This window comes from Cyprinus carpio, unplaced genomic scaffold, assembly GCF_018340385.1.
Source record: "Cyprinus carpio isolate SPL01 unplaced genomic scaffold, ASM1834038v1 S000006462, whole genome shotgun sequence".
NCBI lineage: Eukaryota > Metazoa > Chordata > Actinopteri > Cypriniformes > Cyprinidae > Cyprinus > Cyprinus carpio.
This window is the reverse complement of record NW_024879142.1, coordinates 196,959-216,037: the sequence shown is the minus strand read 5'-3', so window position 1 is coordinate 216,037 and position 19,079 is coordinate 196,959. Positions and strand designations below refer to the sequence as shown.

Sequence of the window (19,079 nt, the reverse complement as noted above, 5' to 3'; positions counted from 1 at the left end):
AAACTATTGAGAGAAAAATTCTATGTGGACATTTGGAGTTAATTTTAAAAATCTACACCCTATAAAAGCAACCTCCGTGTTGCACTGCTGTTTTCATTATTTCTTTAAATTCATTACTATTTGACAGATGTGCAGTGGGAAATGTAATGGTTTGGGTGCATGCACTGATGATTGGATAGCAAAGTGTGTGGCTTGGCAGTCGTTGCATACAAGTGTGGTCAAACTGAACAGTAATTTTAAAGGCCTCTCTCTCTGACAGAAGCAGGTGCCTATGCGCTTGACCAGTCAGCCACTGCATCACCTGTGGGACAGAGAGTGCTGCCTCATCCTGAGCATCTCCATCTAGGGCAGTAAAAATATACAATGTTTTTAATAACCATTTATAACATCACAACATTTTGTAAATTGTACCATTTGGTAATTTATTTCTGTGATCAAAGCGGAATGTTCAGCATCATTACTTCAGTCTTCGGTGTCACATGATCCTTCACAAATCATTCTAATATGATGCTCAATAACTTATCAATGTTGAAATCAGTTTTTGCTGCATTTGTGTGGAAACAATGATACCACTGAAACATTTTTGGTAAGATTATAAAAAGACAAATGAATAATTGTATTCATTAAGGATGTATTAAATTGACGCAAGGAGGCATTTATAATGTTACAAAAGATTTCTATGTAATAAATGCATTAATAAATGATCTCTCTATTCTTCAAAGAATTATGAAAAAGCATAACTACTTCCAGAATAATGTTAAGCTATGTTAACTTTTTCCAACAATAATAATCTGAAATGTTTCTTAAGCATCAAATCTGCATATTAGAATGATTTCTAAAGAGTGATGTGACACTGAAGACTGGAGTAATGATCTGATCAATCAGTTATCAGCCATATTTTGACTAATAATGTTTTACCAGTGTAGAAATATAATAAACACCTGCATTAACACCTGAAATGAATACAAACTTACCTTCGAGCTCCATCAGAAAATCCTGGAAGTGATTCAGTATTTGGACATCTTTGGTATGTTTTAGAGTGCCACTCTCACTCATTTGTGGAGCAAGATGGGATACAATGTAATGAGAGTCCACCTGAAACACAACAAAAATGACAAACATTATATAAACAGCATCATGCAATACAAAGAAACAATAATTTAAGGATAACTGCTGTAACATCTTTTAAAACAGCTATGCAAAATAGAACTGGTACGTTTTTGAAATCCTATCACTTCACCTTATCATTACCACCTTGCACAACAAAGAGGCTGCGGCACACTTCCCTGTTCTTTTCCATAGTGTCAATTAAACGGTAAAGCTGTAAACCTTCACGGAGCTGCTGAAGCATGAGTGTTCTCTGAGCAGCAGCATGCATTACAATCGCTCTTTAAAGAAATAAAACAAAAATTTCAGTGTTAATGTTTAAACATTGTATTTTCTGTGGAAGATACATAAAATTAATTCATTTGAAAAATATTGCAGAGTAAAACCTTGTTATATTCTGCTTGTTGTCCTCATTTATAGGCCCCGTGAAGCCACAGTTGACAATCTGTTCACTGTAAGATGACAAGTCTGAGGCCTCCTCGATCTATAAGTAGAGCAAAATCTGTAAGCGTACACTTCAAAAAAAAATACATGCAATAGAAAGAAACTAAGATAATTTGTTTTCTGATACCATTTTAATCAGTGGTGAAAACTCAGCATCGTAAACGTTATCCTTGTTAGCGTTTTCAAGGGTTCCACTCAATAGAAAATCAAAACACCAGTCCTGAAGAAATCTTGGAGCTGGGCCACCCTGTGCAAGGCTAACAGCAAAGACCTCCCCAGCAACTCTGTTGCAATGACAAGTAAACAAGAAACACAGTATAGTAGAATTTTACAATTTACCAGTTAGTGTATATTTGAAATGTACATGTTTAAATTACATTTGCTTTTGAAAGGATTGTTCAGCCTAAAACAAATGTTTAGTATTTTGATCAAGAAATGTACAGACAACAACAGCTGAGATTTTCTTTTTTGGAATGACATGAGTGTGAATAAATGACAACATTAATTTTTGGGTGACCTATTGCTTTGAGGAGAAACACTTACCGAAACAGGCCATTGTCAAGATCATTCAATGAATATTTTGGCATTTTGCCTTTGCCCTCCTCTCCTTCGAAGAGTCTGGTCTCTATGCCACCAATCAGTTCTATATATACATATACAAAAAAATTATATATCTAACCATAACAAATTAACAAGAAATCAAATGTTTTTTGGTGTAGCGTTTAAGATATGTTACAAAGTAAAAAAAACAAAAAAACTTCTGACCTATCAGGAATTCTTTTCGTAGAGCACCTGTGTCAACTCCAGCCTCTCCTAAGAAAGTAATCTTTAAAGTGTTGACCGGGGAGCTGATCTTTTGTCGCCTCCAAAGTAACAGACCTCGTTCCACAAGGTTAATTCTGGACACACAGATGCTGAAATCCTTGGAGGTGTCAACTTGAGCAGCTAGCCATCGTAGGACATCCTCCTCACTGTAAATTGTTTTTATATTTAACTGTTAAATCTTTTAAATATTCAGCACAGAATGGTTTAGACAGCATGATACATAAGTTATAAATTTTACAAGTAAATTATTACTTAACAATATTAATGTTACTTTTTTTAAATGAAAGTACCATGACATCTCTTCATTTTGTGGCTTCATTATATCAGGGCTCCTTGTCTGAAGGGACTCTGAACTAGGAAGAAAAGCAACTGTGAAAATATAATAACTGTTTATGTGAAGTAAAAATATTTAATTCAGTGCATTTATATGTAGCTAATTTCCATTAAAGTCTAATTTTCCATATAAACATGCTAGGGCTGTGGAAAAAATCTAATGTGATTTTCATGCACATCTCATCAGTAAAGACGCTCCTGTAATTAGAAGTATATCTCCAGCACGTGCGTTCAGATCATGGTTGCCAGGTTTTCACAACAAATCCTGCCCAGTTGCTTCTCAAAACTAGTCCAAAACTAGCCCAATCGCGTTTCCAGGAGGTTCCCCGATAAAAAATTGGTTTCCGGGGTTAAAATATAAGTTTTATGGCATGGTTCCCTTGGTAAAATTCGCATTTTAGGGTCTAAATATCACGTTATTGGTATTGTCGCTTCGACCCGCGGACATGAAAAACAACCGCAGACTTGGCAACACAGTTTGGCATTTACTTCACAGAGCCGTAATTCACTGACAATCTACACAAAATCGATTTTAAAATCGGTGGCGATTCTTTGTCGATTTTGAAAGCGATTTTGTGTTAGTTGTAGGTAGACTACGGCTCTGTGTAGTAAATGCCGCTCCACCTGAACCAGTGTTGCCAAGTCTGCGGTTGTTTTTCATGTCCGCGGTTCGAAGTGTAACCCGTGATAACACTCTAGTATGGAGTTCTAAATAAACAGATCAGATTGAATGGGCACAGTAGCATGAGACTATACTTAACATCTAAGTTCGTAAAGAGGATTTGAGACAGCAACTTCACTACAACTTGTGAAAGGAAATAAAAATATATTGTATTGTATCAATATTGTCAATTTAACAACATCTGAAAATATACTGTAAGTGTAACAGAGTAAATACAATCAGGCCTGTTCGTTATGAAAAAAATAAAATAAAATGTTTTTCCAAACACAATTCAGAAAGTCTTTCCCTTATCTTCTCAGTCTCTTTGTTTTCTCCTTAAAAGTCTGAGCCTTCCGGAAAAAAAACTGAAGAGGTTGAAAAAAAAAATAGAAAGAAAGAGGAAAAAACAGTAGCCACGTGACAGAAGAAAGATTTACTACCCGGGTAGTTTTAAACTCAGTTTCACTCAAAGTATCCAAAATGTGTGTGTTCTCTTATCTGTATCCAGGGGTTGATAACAGATTGAGGATACTGAATTCTCTCCAGAAAATCAGGATGTTGCATCGTGACATCAGTTAGGCACTGTTGGCTCACCATACACTCGTCCAAGGTTGACTCCAGAAGTAACTTATGCATCAACCGGAACAGAAAAAAAAACCAACCTGCATAATGCAGAGAACCCATCACTCATTCACATTCACAATCTGATAACAGATATAAATCACATGAAATTTCAGATGAAATTACAGAAATGACTCTTTTCTCTCTTCAACTGCATATTAACTCAACTTATTCTACAAAGCACAGTATCACAAAATGGCCCCGTAGGCATAAACTGAATGCACATCAATTAGTTTGTGACGCAGTTAATTTTAACATCACATTTGGATTAACTCCGATTGGTTTTATGACAAAACAATCTTTATATCTCCATAACAACATGTATATTTCAATATTCATTCATCATCTTTTTCTTATCAATCATATGTCTTACCATAAAGCATTAATTGAACACATATTAGCGATCACAGAGCAACAACAGAAGAAAACACTCACCGGAGTTTCTTGAAACAAAAGTATTAAAGATCCCCCCCGGATTTCACTAGAAAAAAAAAATGTAAAACCCTTTTTTTTTCTCTATTTAAATATTTTCTATAGTAGTTATGTTCTGAATCCACAGTTGTTCTCTTTCTCCACTCTCATTTGTAATAAAATGGCTGCTTGCTTCCTTTGTCTATTAATACACTCACCACGGAGAAAAACCCTCTAGTGGAGAATAGTAGGTACTACATTTCTTTTTCAAATTAAAAGTCCATTAACCTCCTTCATTTTTTAAAGGGGGTTACATCCTCCCCCCCTAAATCTGCATGATTATCTAAAAATAAACAAACTACACAACTTCATGGGGAAATAAGGAATTAACTCTAGGGCTCATGTCATGCTCAATGGCTTGGGAGAATGCTTTATCAAGTCCACTAAACAGAGATTGCATAATGAGAACTAAAGGATTCCCTAAAGTCGGGTAAGTCAGTTTGTGTGGAGGAACTCTGTCAACAACGGTGCAGTTTCTGGATAGAATGGTTGAGCCTCCGGGCTCAAGGTTGATTCCTCAATGTCTTCACGTTTGGATGTCCATGCTCTTTCCTGAGGTTGCACAGGACATATTGCTTCTGGTTCAACCACTTGTTGGCTTGGAAGCGGGAGGTCAATTGTTTCAATCCAAGACAGTGACTCTGGCGTGTAGTATTCTACTACATGGTCCTCTGGAATGAGATGTGGAACATCCTCCACATTGTCTGTAGGAGCATCAAGGGGCACAGTGACACTCTCTGTACTCAATTGAGACTGCACTTGTAGATCCATCTTCACAAGTAGACAGAAATCCACAGGGTAAAAGTAAATCCCGGTGTAGGGTCCTCTCTGGACCTTCTGAATCCACAGGTGCAACAACATAAACAGGTGAGTTGTCAATCTCCTCTTTGAGGTCATATCGCTGTTTGTTCCTTTTTGCAATTCTCACACCAAACTCAATAACAATTCGAAAGCTCTCTTGAATTCCCTCCATCAATTTCAAAACAAAGAACAAGTGAGACACTTTACCTGGGTTCCTGGGAGTCATGCCGAATGCAAGGTCAAGAGGAAGGCTTGGTTGTCGACCAAACATAAGCTGGTATGGCGAGAATCCCGTTGTGTCATTCTTGGTGCAATTATAAGAGTGCACTAAGGGTTGAACAAATTCCTTCCACCTCAACTTGTTTTCTTCAGAGAGTGTCCCGAGCATCTCTAAAAGAGTCCTATTAAACCTTTCCACTGGATTGCCACGTGGATGGTACGGCGTTGTCCTGGTTTTCTTTATGCCGAGCAACTGGCAGAGGTCTTTTATGACAGAGGACTCAAAATCACGGCCCTGATCACTATGAAGTCTCTCTGGGAAACCGTAATGAATAAAGAAGTGGTTCCATAGGGCTTTGGCAACAGACTTTGCCTTTTGATCTGAAGTTGGAACAGCAACGGCATATTTCGTGAAGTGGTCAGTGATTACGAGTATGTTCTTTGTGCCTTTTCCATCTGGCTCCAAAGACAAATAGTCCATACAGACCAATTCAAGGGGACGGCTTGTGGTTATGTTGACAAGAGGGGCACTTCGCTCTACCCTCGCTTTGCGTCTTACACACCTCTCACAAGACTTGATCTTCTCCTCTACATCCAGTGCCATTCTGGGCCAATAGAACCTTTGACGCACAAGGTCTACAGTCCTTTCGATACCCAGGTGGCCAACGGAATCATGCAGTTCTGTAAGAGCTACTTGTCTGAAAGCTTTTGGAAGAACAAGCTGGAATAGAGGCTCCCGTCCTATGATGCGCTTCCGATACAAGACATCATTAGTAAGAACAAGTTGGTCTATGACTCTCAACATCATCTGGACTTCTCTATCCTCACGCAGCCTAGCACAGCAGGAAAGACGCTTTTGTGACTTGATGTCAATCACTCGGTTCAATTCAATTCAATTCAATTCAAGTTTATTTGTATAGCGCTTTTTACGATACAAATCATTACAAAGCAACTTTACAGAAAATTAAGTTTCTACAATATTTAGTAGTAGCTTATCAGTGGTGACTGTCAGTTCATGTGCATACGTCAGAAATGTTCAGAAAAATCAATAAAAAGACGTAAACAAACAGACGATTAACACTATTAACAGCAATTATGCAATCAAACTTATAGCAAAATGTGGTAGTTCTGTATGTTGTCTCTGGGTTAGCATCATCTGAGGTCCTCTAAGGGGCTGGCATCATCTCTTCTCAGGTGTTCTGGATCCAGACTGGAGCTTGTGTAAATCCTAGTTACCACGGGATGTAAATCCCGTGGCAAAGCAGAGAAACAAAATAGAGACATAATTAGCGTAGCTGCTGTTCCAGCCAAGTAAAATTCATTCGTTTAACCCAAGCTAAAGAATAATAATGCACATTTGATCAGATATAACTGCAGTCCAAAATTATGAGATGCATTATTTTGAATGCTTGGCCAAAGAGGTGTGTTTTTAATCTAGATTTAAACAGAGAGAGTGTGTCTGAGCCCCGAACATTATCAGGAAGGCTATTCCAGAGTTTGGGAGCCAAATGCGAAAAAGCTCTACCTCCTTTAGTGGACTTTGCTATCCTAGGTACTATCAAAAGTCCAGCGTTTTGTGACCTTAGGGAGCGTGATGGGTTGTAGCGTGGTAGAAGACTAGTTAGGTACGCAGGAGCTAAGCCATTAAGGGCCTTATAAGTAAGTAATAATATTTTGTAACTGATACGGAACTTAATAGGTAGCAGTGCAGAGACTGTAGTATTGGGGTAATATGATCATATTTTCTTGACCTGGTAAGGACTCTAGCCGCTGCATTTTGGACTACCTGTAGCTTGTTTATTGAGGATGCAGGACAACCACCTAGCAGTGCATTACAATAGTCCAGTCTAGAGGTCATGAATGCATGAACTAGCTTTTCTGCATCAGGAACAGGTAACATGTTTCGTAGCTTGGCAATGTTTCTAAGATGGAAGAATTCTGTTTTTGTAACATGGGAAATATGATTTTCAAAAGACAAGTTACTGTCTAATATAACACCCAGATTTTTTACAGTAGAGGAAGTAACAGTACATCCATCTAGTTGCAAATTGTAATCTACGAGATTCTGTGTAATGTTTTCTGGTCCAATAAGTAATATCTCTGTCTTATCTGAATTTAATAGGAGAAAATTATTGGTCATCCAATCTTTTGCATTTTTAATACACTCTGTTAGCTTAGATAATTTAGAAGTTTCACCTGGTCTTGTTGAGATATATAGTTGAGTATCATCAGCATAACAGTGGAAACTAATCCCGTATTTTCTAATGATATTACCAAGGGGCAACATGTATATTGAAAATAGCAGAGGACCTAGGACAGATCCTTGTGGCACTCCATATTTTACTGGTGATAAATGAGATGACTCCCCATTTAGATAAACAAAGTGGTAGCGATCGGACAGGTAGGATCTAAACCATCTTAAAGCCTGCCCTTGGATACCTGTATAGTTTTGTAATCTATCTATGAGTATGTCGTGATCTATGCTGTCAAACGCAGCACTAAGATCAAGTAAAACTAGCAATGAGATGCAGCCTTGGTCTGATGCAAGAAGCAAGTCATTTGTAATTTTAACAAGTGCAGTTTCAGCAGGGTCATTACATTGCTCACGAGCCCAATCCTGCTGGGACATACCTGGAAGTGTGCTAGATCCAAAGAAGACATCTGAAGTCAGATGGAATGGCTTCTTCACTCATGGCCAGACACTCGACAATTGCGGGTTCACCATCTGCTTCATCTTCAGAGTCTGAACTGTTGTACACATTATGTCTCTGGCAAACAGCTTTCACATCCCCCTTAGAAAACTCTGGTTCCAATCCGTCTCTCACAAACCGAGAAATAAATTGTTGTATCCGATCGTCTTCCTCCTTGGAACTGTGATCGCACTCATTCTGCGTGTGTGGCCTTCGGGATAGCCCGTCTGCATCTTGGTTCTTTTTCCCGGCTCTGTACTCTATACTAAAATCAAAACTTGAGAGGGCAGCTAACCATCTGTGTCCTGCAGCATCGAGCTTAGCTGAAGTTAACACATAGGTTAAGGGGTTGTTGTCAGTCATGACGACAAATTTGGCCCCATAAAGGAAGTCAAAGAATTTGTCAGTCACTGCTAGGCCTGGGACGGTATTGAATTTTTCTTACCGCGGTTGAAAAGCAATAAATTCCCGCGGTATTGCGGTAAACCGCAACCCCTCCCCCCCCACCCCAACACCGTGATCGATGGACTTTCACTTTCGCACACACACGGGAGGCAAACGAATATAAGGAACAGGTTTATTTCACTTTTTTTTTTACATTTAGAACATGAAAATTTAGAACAGAAATGGAATGATGTCTGAAATAGAAATTCTGCAAAACGAAATAATAGGCGAGGTTACCCTAGCCATATTTTTGGGGGGCGATATCAGATCTGATCGCAATTCACAACGGAGATCTGAAGATAGAGCATCATAAAGACAAACACATTTTTATTTATCGTATTGATCAGTAATAGATATTAATTTGCATGTTTATTTTCCATATTTTTACCTTCAGATTAGGCTACAGTCGTCGACATCAAACAATCACTTAAACTATAACGACTTTTGCGCACACAGAGGCTAAGCAATTGAGCATAAGGAACACGTTTATTTAACATTTATTATTTCACATTTAGAATAAGAACATTTAGAACAGAAATTATGTCTGAAAAAAAAGTGCTGGCAAAACGAAAGGCGCTATGGTTTACATCCCAGCCTTCATATTTTTTACTAGAAAAAATAGCATGTTCACTTTGTCAGGTTTAAGGGAGGCCCTGAAAGACGTAACGACGTTACCTGCAGCACTGAACACACGTTCTGAGGGAATGCTTGTAGCGCAAATGGTCATATATTTTCGGGCTACTTTGGAAAGCAGAGGGAATCGGACACTATTGTCCCGCCACCAGATAAGAGGGTCTGCGTGGGAATCCAGGGCTTCCTCCTGCAAATACCTTCTAATCTCTGTGTCTACACGAATTCTCTTGGGGGTCGGAGTAGATGTTTTTTCTTTTTTTTCCCCAAGTAAGTCAGCCAGATTCGTTTTTTTTTTATTACTTATATAATATATGAATTATATTTAATATGATTTATATTTTATATTACATATTTGTACATGTTTAGCTATATTAATATTTATATAGATATTACTTGTGCGCTTTTTTGTCTCAGTGGTTGATGAAGGCTATTTAACGAAGGCATATAGAGTAATATAAATATGTAGACATATAGGCTAAATTAATATAAATATTTAAAAATCTATAATATATATAAATATTATTTATATTATATATTTTTACATATTTATATTTAGCCTATATCTCGTGTGCGCTTTGGTCTCAGTGTGGTTCAAGGCTATAATTTAACGAATGCTATTTAATTTAACAAAGTGTCACTGCTCACAATATTGTGGTTGTTTTTACTTATAAGATAAATATAAATAATATTTATAAATAAGATAAATATAAATAATATTTATAAGTTAAAAAAAACAATGACAGTATTGTGAGCAGCGACACTTTGTTAAATTAAATAGCATTCGTTAAATTATAGCCTTGAACCACACTGAGACCAAAGCGCACAGGAGATATAGGCTAAGTTAATATAAATATGTAAAAATATATAATATAAATAATATTTATATATATTATAGATTTTTAAATATTTATATTAATTTAGCCTATATGTCTACATATTTATATATTATACATATAAATGCCATGTTTCGATGGAATAGTATCTTAAATGCGCAATTGTCGGCTGCGCAACCACGTGAGAGAATTGTGTTAAGCAGAATAAGCACGTGCAATTAAAAACTGAGGTCCTGCTTTTTTTGGCTTTCTCATGAGTCATCCGCCTGTATTTTATGCTTTAGTAAAATGAAATGAAATTCAATATATAGGCTACAAGACATTACACAGGTACTCTAGGCCTAATAGTCAATACAAATGGAATGCTATTAGCCTATTAGAGGTGCATAGATACATTTTTAAATCTAGATTAATCTCACTGTAATCTTGGAATTAATCTAGATTAAAATGGCTCATTTGACTTCTGCCGAAGGCATTCAGATGTGCAGGCCAATGTTTTTTTTTTTTTTTGTGCGGTGATGACGGTTACAGGTTTAGACCCGCGGTAGGCGTCACGTGACCGCGGTATTGCGGTAATGCGGTAACCGTCCCAGGCCTAGTCACTGCCCACTTGAGGGCAAGGAATTCAAGTTTATGAACAGGATAACGCCTCTCGCAGTTGGAAAGTCCCCGGCTCGCGTAAGCGATGACTCGAAGTTTGCCTTCCTGTTCCTGATATAGAGCCGCTCCGAGTCCATGCAGACTAGCATCAGTGTGCAGTATATAAGGCTTCCTCGGGTTTGCAAACCCTAAGACAGGTGCAGTTGTCAACCTCTGTATTAAGGTCTGAAATGCCTCTTCACACTCTGAGGACCACTTTTCATTGAAAGGCCGCTTCCAGTCAGCAGGGGAAAACTGAGCTCTTTTCACACTAGACAACCGTTTAGGTGAAAGATATCCAGCAGTGAGACTATTGAGAGGTCTTGCAATTTTGGAATAATCTTTCACAAACCTCCTATAGTATCCTGCGAATCCAAGAAAGGATTTCAGCTCCTTGATGTTATTGGGTCTAGGCCAGGAGGTAAGTGCTGCAATCTTTCCAGGATCTGTTTCTACGCCTTTCTCTGACACTACATGCCCAAGATATTTAACAGAGTTTTGGAAAAAATGGCATTTCTGGGGGGACAACTTCAGACCAAAATCTCTAAGTCTGGTGAGAACACGCATGAGGCGATCTTCATGCTCCTCAAGAGTACTGGAGAACACAATGAGGTCGTCAAGGAACACTAATACTTCTTTTAAATTCATACTGCCTACACACTTCTCCATTACACGTTGAAACGTGCTTGGTGCATTAGTGACACCTTGTGGCATGCGACTGAATTCCCAGAATCCTATTGGGGTCACGAATGCTGTCTTGTGTTTGTCTATTTCCTTGACCTCCACTTGATAATAGCCAGATTTTAGATCCATGACTGAAAACCACTTGGATCCAGTTAAGGATGCAAAGGCTTCCTCGATGTTCGGTAGGGCATACGCATCCTTAATTGTCTGGCTATTTAATTTTCTATAATCAATACAGAGCCTTATGGCACCATTTTTTTTCTTCACTACCACAATGGGTGAAGCAAAGGGGCTCTCTGACTCGCGGATTATGTTAGCATCTCGCAGCTCTTTAAGATGGAGTCTAACCGCTTCAAGGTCTGAGGGATGAATGGGTCTTGCTCGCTGTTTAAATGGGGTAGGGTCAGAAAGGCGGATCCGATGTTTGACCTCAGTAGTATGACCATAGTCTAGATCACTGCGAGCAAAGACTAATGGAATGGTATTTAATTTTCGTGTGATCCTATCTTTCCATTCTTCTGGCAAGGGAGATTCACCAAAGTCAAAAGTGATGGGACCATTAGGGTTGGAGCAAACTCCTGCACAAGGCACTGCAAGCTGAGAATCTTTTGTTACAGTTTGTGTAGGATTGGAAAGAGAAAGAGGCACTGAAAGCTCAGCTATGACCTTCTTTGATGGCACTGTAATGTCATGATCTGTGCAGTTTTGCACGAGAACCGGCACCTTGAATGAAGTCCTGGCTGGGCAAGTGAGAACATAGTTACAGAACAGAAGCCCACTTGGTAAATTGGAATGGGAAAAGGGCTCAACAAGAATAGGTGTACCCGTAGGTAGGGAAACATTTCTGGCATACCCAGTCAATACCATCTTCTGGCCAGCAGAAACTGTGTGGGCCACTTTTCCTTGGAGCTTCACATTAGCAATCCTCCCGTTCCTCAGCTCTATTTTATGTCGGTTACTCAGTTCCTTTACAAGAGCTGCATATACATGGCTCGGGGGATTTCCACGCTGACCCTCAAGACCTTCAGTGCAAACTTTGTACAATGCATCCAGAGTATTTGTACCAACTAAAACTGGAATTTCACTGTTGGTTTTACAGTCTGGAACCACCAGAGCTAACGTATGGACTTCTGCTGTTTTCCCAGCAATTTCTTCTGGGAACTCAATAGGGAACTGAAGATATCCCAAATAGGGCACTACTTGCCCTCCAGCACCTTCAATTTCGAATAAGTCGCCAAGTGATAAAATTGAATGTGACTCCAAGTATGAATTGTAGAAAGATTCTGATACCGTAGTCACTTGCGAACCAGAATCAAGAAGGCATTCACAAGGGGTCCCGTCAATAACAAGTAAAGCAGTACACCGGGGCCCCACCAACCCATTTGGGGGAACTTTTGAGAAAGACTGTATCGGTGTATGAGTTTCACATATGACTTTGCAAGACCTTTGATTCAAATTGGGACTATGGACCAACGGATCATCTTGAGTCTCAATATGTCCCTCTATCGAGACCCTTTCTAGTTTAAATGTGGTCCATACTTCAGTTTCCACTCATTTTGCTTAGCCTTTAACTCCTTGTATTTCTGATCCACAACATCTTTGTTAGGGGATTCACACACTGTCTGGCTATATGGCCATCACCACCACACTTGAAACAAAACCAAGCTTTTGGCTGGGGCTTCGGTATTGTTTGATATGCCTGAACTTCCACTTTCACTGTGTGCTCATTTCCCTTCTTAGTCTTCTTCGCTTCTGCTTTCTGCTCCTTCAACCCTTTAGCATTCAGCTGCATTTTCAACTCAACAACCTGTCTTCTCAGATCCTCAGTTTCAGCCCGGTAAGCAGTGAGAATAGCTGCATTTGAATCATAGGGTAATGATGCTTCATTTACCATATGGACATTCAAAAAGGGTTTTGCCCTGGAACTACCCAAGTGACGCTGTAATCTTTCAAGCTTCGCAGCTCGTCTGTCTTCTTCAGTTCTAATCTGGAGCAGAAGCTGAGAAAATTCAGGTTTGTCTGATTTTGACTCTAGCTGCAACAGCAGAAGCAGTGACTGATCCCAACAGCCTCGAGTAAACTGCTTGAGTAACTGTCGGTTGGAATCTGCTTTCTTCAGCCCATTTCTTTTCACAGCAGAACTCAGGAGAATTTGCAATCTTTGAAGGAAATCTGAGGCTTTCTCACCAGAGTTCTGATAAGTGTTGAGAAATTTAGCGAATATCTCATCCCCATCCTCCACAAGACCATAGGCAGAGTCAAGAAGATCGACATATTCCTGTGGAGAAGCACAAAGACCCAGCTGTTTGACAACGTCTGATGCTGGTGGAAGGAGACTTTCCAGAATTTTCCTGCGCTGTATGTCAGTTGGCAGACGATCTTGGAACATTAACTGGACATGTAAACACCATGTCTCGAAGTCTGCCTCACCTGGTGGTCTTGGAATGCGACCTGAGAAAGATTTCAGCCATTTTGACCCTTGAATGGATGAAGCTGCTGAAGTATCATTCTTAATCACATGTTCAACTACAATTCTTTGTATTTCAGATGGGTTCAACACATCAGAAGAGATGCAAGTAACAGGCTTCTGTACAGGTGTAGCTTTTGGCACTTTAGGTCGAACAACTGCTGCAGTGGGAGTTCCTTGCACTGAGCCATGTCTCTGGCCTGATCTTGTCTTTCTTTTAACGAGGGGGGTTTGACCACCGTCTGTGTCAGAGCTAATTGAGTCTGTATCTGCACCTGATTCGTCAGTCTGAGCAAGAACTGCTTGATTCAAGGACTGGTAAGTTTTCTTTGTCAAGACATTTACACTGTCAACTAGCCATGTAACTGTAGCATCGGCTACACTCGGTACATAGCAAGGGAAATCTGGTTTAAGAATACTTATAGGCCGATCAGAATCAAACTCAATAATTGCTTCGGTATGACCAGCTCTATCTGGTTTACCCACCCGCACAATCTTAATTACGTTTCCAAAAGTAGCGAAGGATGCCACTAAGTCTTCATCAGGAATAGTCCCAGAAAGATTTAATACACAAAGGGACTTCTGCGCATCTACACCAAATGCACTTTCAATATCCATGTTTAGTTTTTAGTTTTTTTTTTTTTTTTTTTTAGAGATACAATGGATATGAAACAAAATACAACAACTATGTTGTTCTCAATTAATTTCAAAACTTTTGAATTTGAGATTTGATTGTCAAATAACAATAATAATCGAAAATAAAGCTGCCAATATTAATCCTCCTGGCTGGGCTCGCCACTTTCGGGATGTAACCCGTGATAACACTCTAGTATGGAGCTCTAAATAAACAGATCAGATTGAATGGGCACAGTAGCATGAGACTATACTTAACATCTAAGTTCGTAAAGAGGATTTGAGACAGCAACTTCACTACAACTTGTGAAAGGAAAGAAAAATAGATTGTATTGTATCAATATTGTCAATTTAACAACAGCTGAAAATATACTGTAAGTGTAACAGAGTAAATACAATCAGGCCTGTTCGTTATGAAAAAAATAAAATAAAATGTTTTTCCAAACACAATTCAGAAAGTCTTTCCCTTATCTTCTCAGTCTCTTTGTTTTCTCCTTAAAAGTCTGATCCTTCCGGAAAAAAAACTGAAGAGGTTGAAAAAAAAATAGAAAGAAAGAGGAAAAAACAGTAGCCACGTGACAGAAGAAAGATTTACTACCCGGGTAGTTTTAAACTCAGTTTCACTCAAAGTATCCAAAATGTGTGTGTTCTCTTATCTGTATCCAGGGGTTGATAACAGATTAAGGATACTGAATTCAATAGGGGTATCGCAATACAAAAATGCAACAATATGTATTGTGGATAGTGACAATATGTATTGTGTATAGTTAGTCAGTGAAAGAGTGCAAGCATATTCGTTTAATTTAATTCTGCATTTTCAGATGCAGAATCATGAATACTTTTATTCTGGTGTCACTTTTGTCCTGTCTATTGGGTTTCTAGCACCAAGTCCAAGATATTCATTCACACACAATGTAATACCAAATTAAGCATTTTAATCAACAGTTAATTTATTGTTAACCTTTTACCATACGTTTTGGAGTATCGCAATAATATCGTATTGTGATATGTATCGAGTCGTAACATGAGGGTATCGTTGTGCAGCCTACATAAGGTACTTAAAAGGTAACCTAAAAAAACAACAAACAGATTTTATCTCTGGTTCCGAATCTGAGAGTGTCTCATATTCCAGAGTATCGCATTCCCTCACATGCAAGGCAAGAATTTGAAGTGGCATCATTTTAAAACATTTCTTGCACTCTGCTTTTGGCATTAGCGAAAATACCTGTGCATCAGAGGGAAGAGGAGAAAGATCGAACTCATCCTGTAACGGTACAATATACAGCATAGTTTTCCCCCCTCCAGTTGCACATCTGATGGTACTGCCACTGTATCCTTCAGACTCCGGGGGAACAAGATTCAAACCAGCCTTCCCTGTCCACCTGAATAAAAATAACATATACATACATATACATATATATATATATATATATATATATATATATATATTATATATATATACTATATATATATATACATCATCATCAATATATATCAACCTTTAAAAGTCTTACAAACTGCTTTATGGAAAAAAAATTAATATACCCTCACAAACAGAAAATAAACTGTAAAAGAAATAAATTAATCAAATGAATTAACCTGATAATCATACTATATAATACATACAATAATAAAGCCATTTTGATGATACTGGAGGTTAAAAACACGTATTTACTCCCTCGTAGCATTCTTAACCAGACTTTTTGATAGTCAAATGCAAAATAAGATTTTGTTTTTGTCCAAATAGCAAAAGTGTGAGAGGAGTAATGTGATTTTTGTTTGTTTGTTTTTTTAACAAAAAAAGTATTTCATTATATGGACATGATCAGCATTTTTGTAATATTTAATTATTGTTCATTCTCAGGTATTCACTATGAATTATGATGTTTAATTGCTGAAAACATGAATACTGACTATACCAACCTATTTATACGTACATAAACAAATATATACATGAAACTAGTTGCATTGTGTGATTCTCTGAATCTCTGTAACTTGCACTTAGAACTTGTAGTGGTGTCCAAATAGTACCAGATGCCTTGTAGAGGAGCCATCCTCCAGATGCTGACTTCATTTTGGGGTAGGTATCACAAAACAAGCTGGAAACCTAAAATCCACAATTACAACAAATTATTATTACAAATAAAGTTATTCTATGCATCACCTATGAATGGATATTTTATGCATTACCTCTGAATGAGTCAAATCATCAGTCATTGACAGATGTCGTTTCCCCAGTCCAGCAGACCAGTCCAGGAAAGACCTTCAAGAGATGATTAAATCAAAAGTTAGTAACTCAAAATATGTACAGTAGAACAAATATATACATTCTGTGACAGATTGCTTATGCTACTCTATGTAGGCTTATGTAAGTTGCTTTGGATAAAAGTATCTGATAAATGCATAGGCTACATGGTGAACAAAACTGCATTGCAAATAGTAACTGTCATTGTTCTCAGTCATGACTGCAAGCTGAAACCTGGCCATCTCTTGGTCCACAGTCTGGCACTGTCCTGAGCGCTGCCCCTGATTCTGACTCTGCCTCGTGCTGGTTTTACCCAGCGACTGGTTGAGCACCTCTATGATGTTATGTATAGCTGATGCAGCATCTGCTGCACCAACATTTGAGCCTTGCTGCAGAATAAAGATCAGTCTGAGATCTTTGCTTAAATTACATCATGTAACATCCTTGAATGCATCACATATGTTGGGGTATAATAAAAATGTTGGGGGTAGCAATCAAAGTACTCAAACTACAAAAATTGCACTGCAGTCATGTGAATAATAAGAATAAACACGTCAAGATCGATCTACTAGACATAAAGACATAGCACGCAGCTAACTTGGATAGAGAGCAGAAAAAAAACTTGTTTCTAGATTTGTCTATTGATTTGATATTAAACTTACCTCGGGCTGCCTCGAATGCCCTGCGGTTGGAGGATGTTGATGACGCTCCGTGCCGCTCCTGATTACTCATCTCGGTTTTATAAATATTGTTGATGTGCTTTAATATAGTGTTTTACTCTACTGTTGTTAGAATGTCACACAGAACCCAAAATTCGCGCCGCTGAAGTCTCTCCTTCCGGTTCAAGGAGCCGTCAATCTAAATCTCACTAGCCAATGAGAGCGAACCGCTGTTAAGCCCGCCCACACGGTAGGTCTGTGTCAGAATTGCGAACGAAAACTTCAGAAGCGTAAAAGAAAAAATCAGAAGCGTAAATGAAAAACTCTGGAAGCGCATTTGTAAGTTCAGATCAGCGAATGAAATATGAGAAATAGTTAGCAAAACATGCAGTGTATTAAAAACGAAGTCAATAAATTTGCCAGCGAGTTATTCTTTTTCAGTTTCAAAGATATTTTATTCAGTTTCAATTTATATTTTCATTAGTTTCTTGAAAAGTTACGTTCATTTTTATTGGCACAAAAATAGCTCCATATAAAACAGGGAATTGCATGTTTTGCATGCAAATACCTGTAAAACTGAGACTGAAAAGTCAATGCAGTTTTTGTAATGTCAACAATAGCCAGTATTTTGAAACCTGGTGTACTTTGATTGACTGCATGTACCTTGTGAGGTGAAAATAAGTGTTATTCTTTGACAGAATAATTTAATTTTGAGTCAGATTTCAAGTGTTTTGGTAAAGTTGGTGTGTGCAGAGAAAGATGTGTTCTATTTTGAAATGAAGATTTAGTATATATTTAACAAAATGTGTTTTTGAGAAGAGAATGATCCATTTGGCCAATTGTGTTTTGTAGGTGTGAGTCTGTGTTAAGAGTTTAGAAAAAGTATCTGAAGTATGGTTAAGCGCTTGTTAGCGATTGAAAAAAACTGTAAGTAAGGCGTGATACTTAAAAGTGTCTTTGTTTTGTTCTGAGTGTATGGTCAATAAAATAAAGGAATTAAAAAGATGGGCACAAAACCGGTTTGTCGCGCCTCACTTGTCACGTCTGTATTCCCTACACTTTGAGAAACGCAGAGCTAACTTAACAGCTAACTTAGCAATAGGGGTACCTCCGTTTGGTCAGGATTGTTATTATTATTTTTTTTGCCTGTTGTCGACGAACAATGAAAAATCGTTGTCTGGCTGCCTTTCAGCGTCCTTTTCATCTTTCCGTCAGCTTTCTCAAACCATTCATCCCAGCGACTGCGCAAAATAGTGAACAAACTTGGTAGAGAAAGCTGGTTGGGTAATACCAAGTAGTAGGTGCGGGGGATGGGGGTACATTACAGATTATTTAAAATATGATACTATCTTTCTTGCTGGCAAATGAAATTAATAAAGAAAACGAACAAAAGTATGCATTCGGAATATTTCATATTTATTTTAATCTGAATGATGTGATGATATTGGGGGGGGGGGGGTATATTAGCTGGATCTGATTTTTGAGGGGGTCAGGACCCCCGTAACCCCAGTGCAAATTACGCGCATATTATATATAAATACACAAATATATACATATACAGTACAGACCAAAAGTTTGGACACACCTTCTCATTCAAAGAGTTTTCTTTATTTTCATGACTATGAATATTGTAGATTCACACTGAAGGCATCAAAACTATGAATTAACAC

The 19,079-nt window shown here is 38.2% G+C and overlaps 1 protein-coding gene across 3 annotated transcripts; it reads right to left on the bottom strand.

Annotated features, from left to right (window-relative positions):
* Nucleotides 1-42: 42 nt before the first annotated feature.
* Nucleotides 43-17,684, bottom strand: zgc:112970 (uncharacterized protein LOC541543 homolog). 3 transcript variants are annotated; one of them, XM_042754138.1, is made up of 12 exons: nucleotides 17,413-17,684; nucleotides 16,696-16,768; nucleotides 16,537-16,612; nucleotides 15,731-15,887; nucleotides 2,667-2,729; nucleotides 2,317-2,522; nucleotides 2,095-2,194; nucleotides 1,679-1,835; nucleotides 1,494-1,591; nucleotides 1,241-1,388; nucleotides 975-1,095; nucleotides 43-342 (listed from the first exon to the last, which is right to left on the bottom strand). In XM_042754138.1, the coding sequence occupies exons 4-12, from the start codon at nucleotides 15,766-15,768 to the stop codon at nucleotides 53-55; spliced, it is 1,221 nt and encodes a 406-aa protein (XP_042610072.1). In that variant the 5' UTR covers nucleotides 15,769-15,887; nucleotides 16,537-16,612; nucleotides 16,696-16,768; nucleotides 17,413-17,684; the 3' UTR covers nucleotides 43-52. The 3 variants fall into 3 exon arrangements, with proteins under 3 accessions (XP_042610072.1, XP_042610073.1, XP_042610071.1); XM_042754139.1 differs by lacking the exons at nucleotides 15,731-15,887; nucleotides 16,537-16,612; nucleotides 16,696-16,768; nucleotides 17,413-17,684 and adding exons at nucleotides 3,965-4,032; nucleotides 4,427-4,735; XM_042754137.1 differs by lacking the exons at nucleotides 43-342; nucleotides 975-1,095; nucleotides 1,241-1,388; ... (3 more) ...; nucleotides 2,317-2,522; nucleotides 2,667-2,729 and having other exon boundaries at nucleotides 10,474-15,887.
* Nucleotides 17,685-19,079: the final 1,395 nt, after the last annotated feature.

Coding starts and splice junctions, on each gene's coding strand:
- zgc:112970 (XM_042754137.1), bottom strand. CDS start 12,272: ATGGTATTGACTGGGTATGCCAGAAATGTTTCCCTACCTACGGGTACA.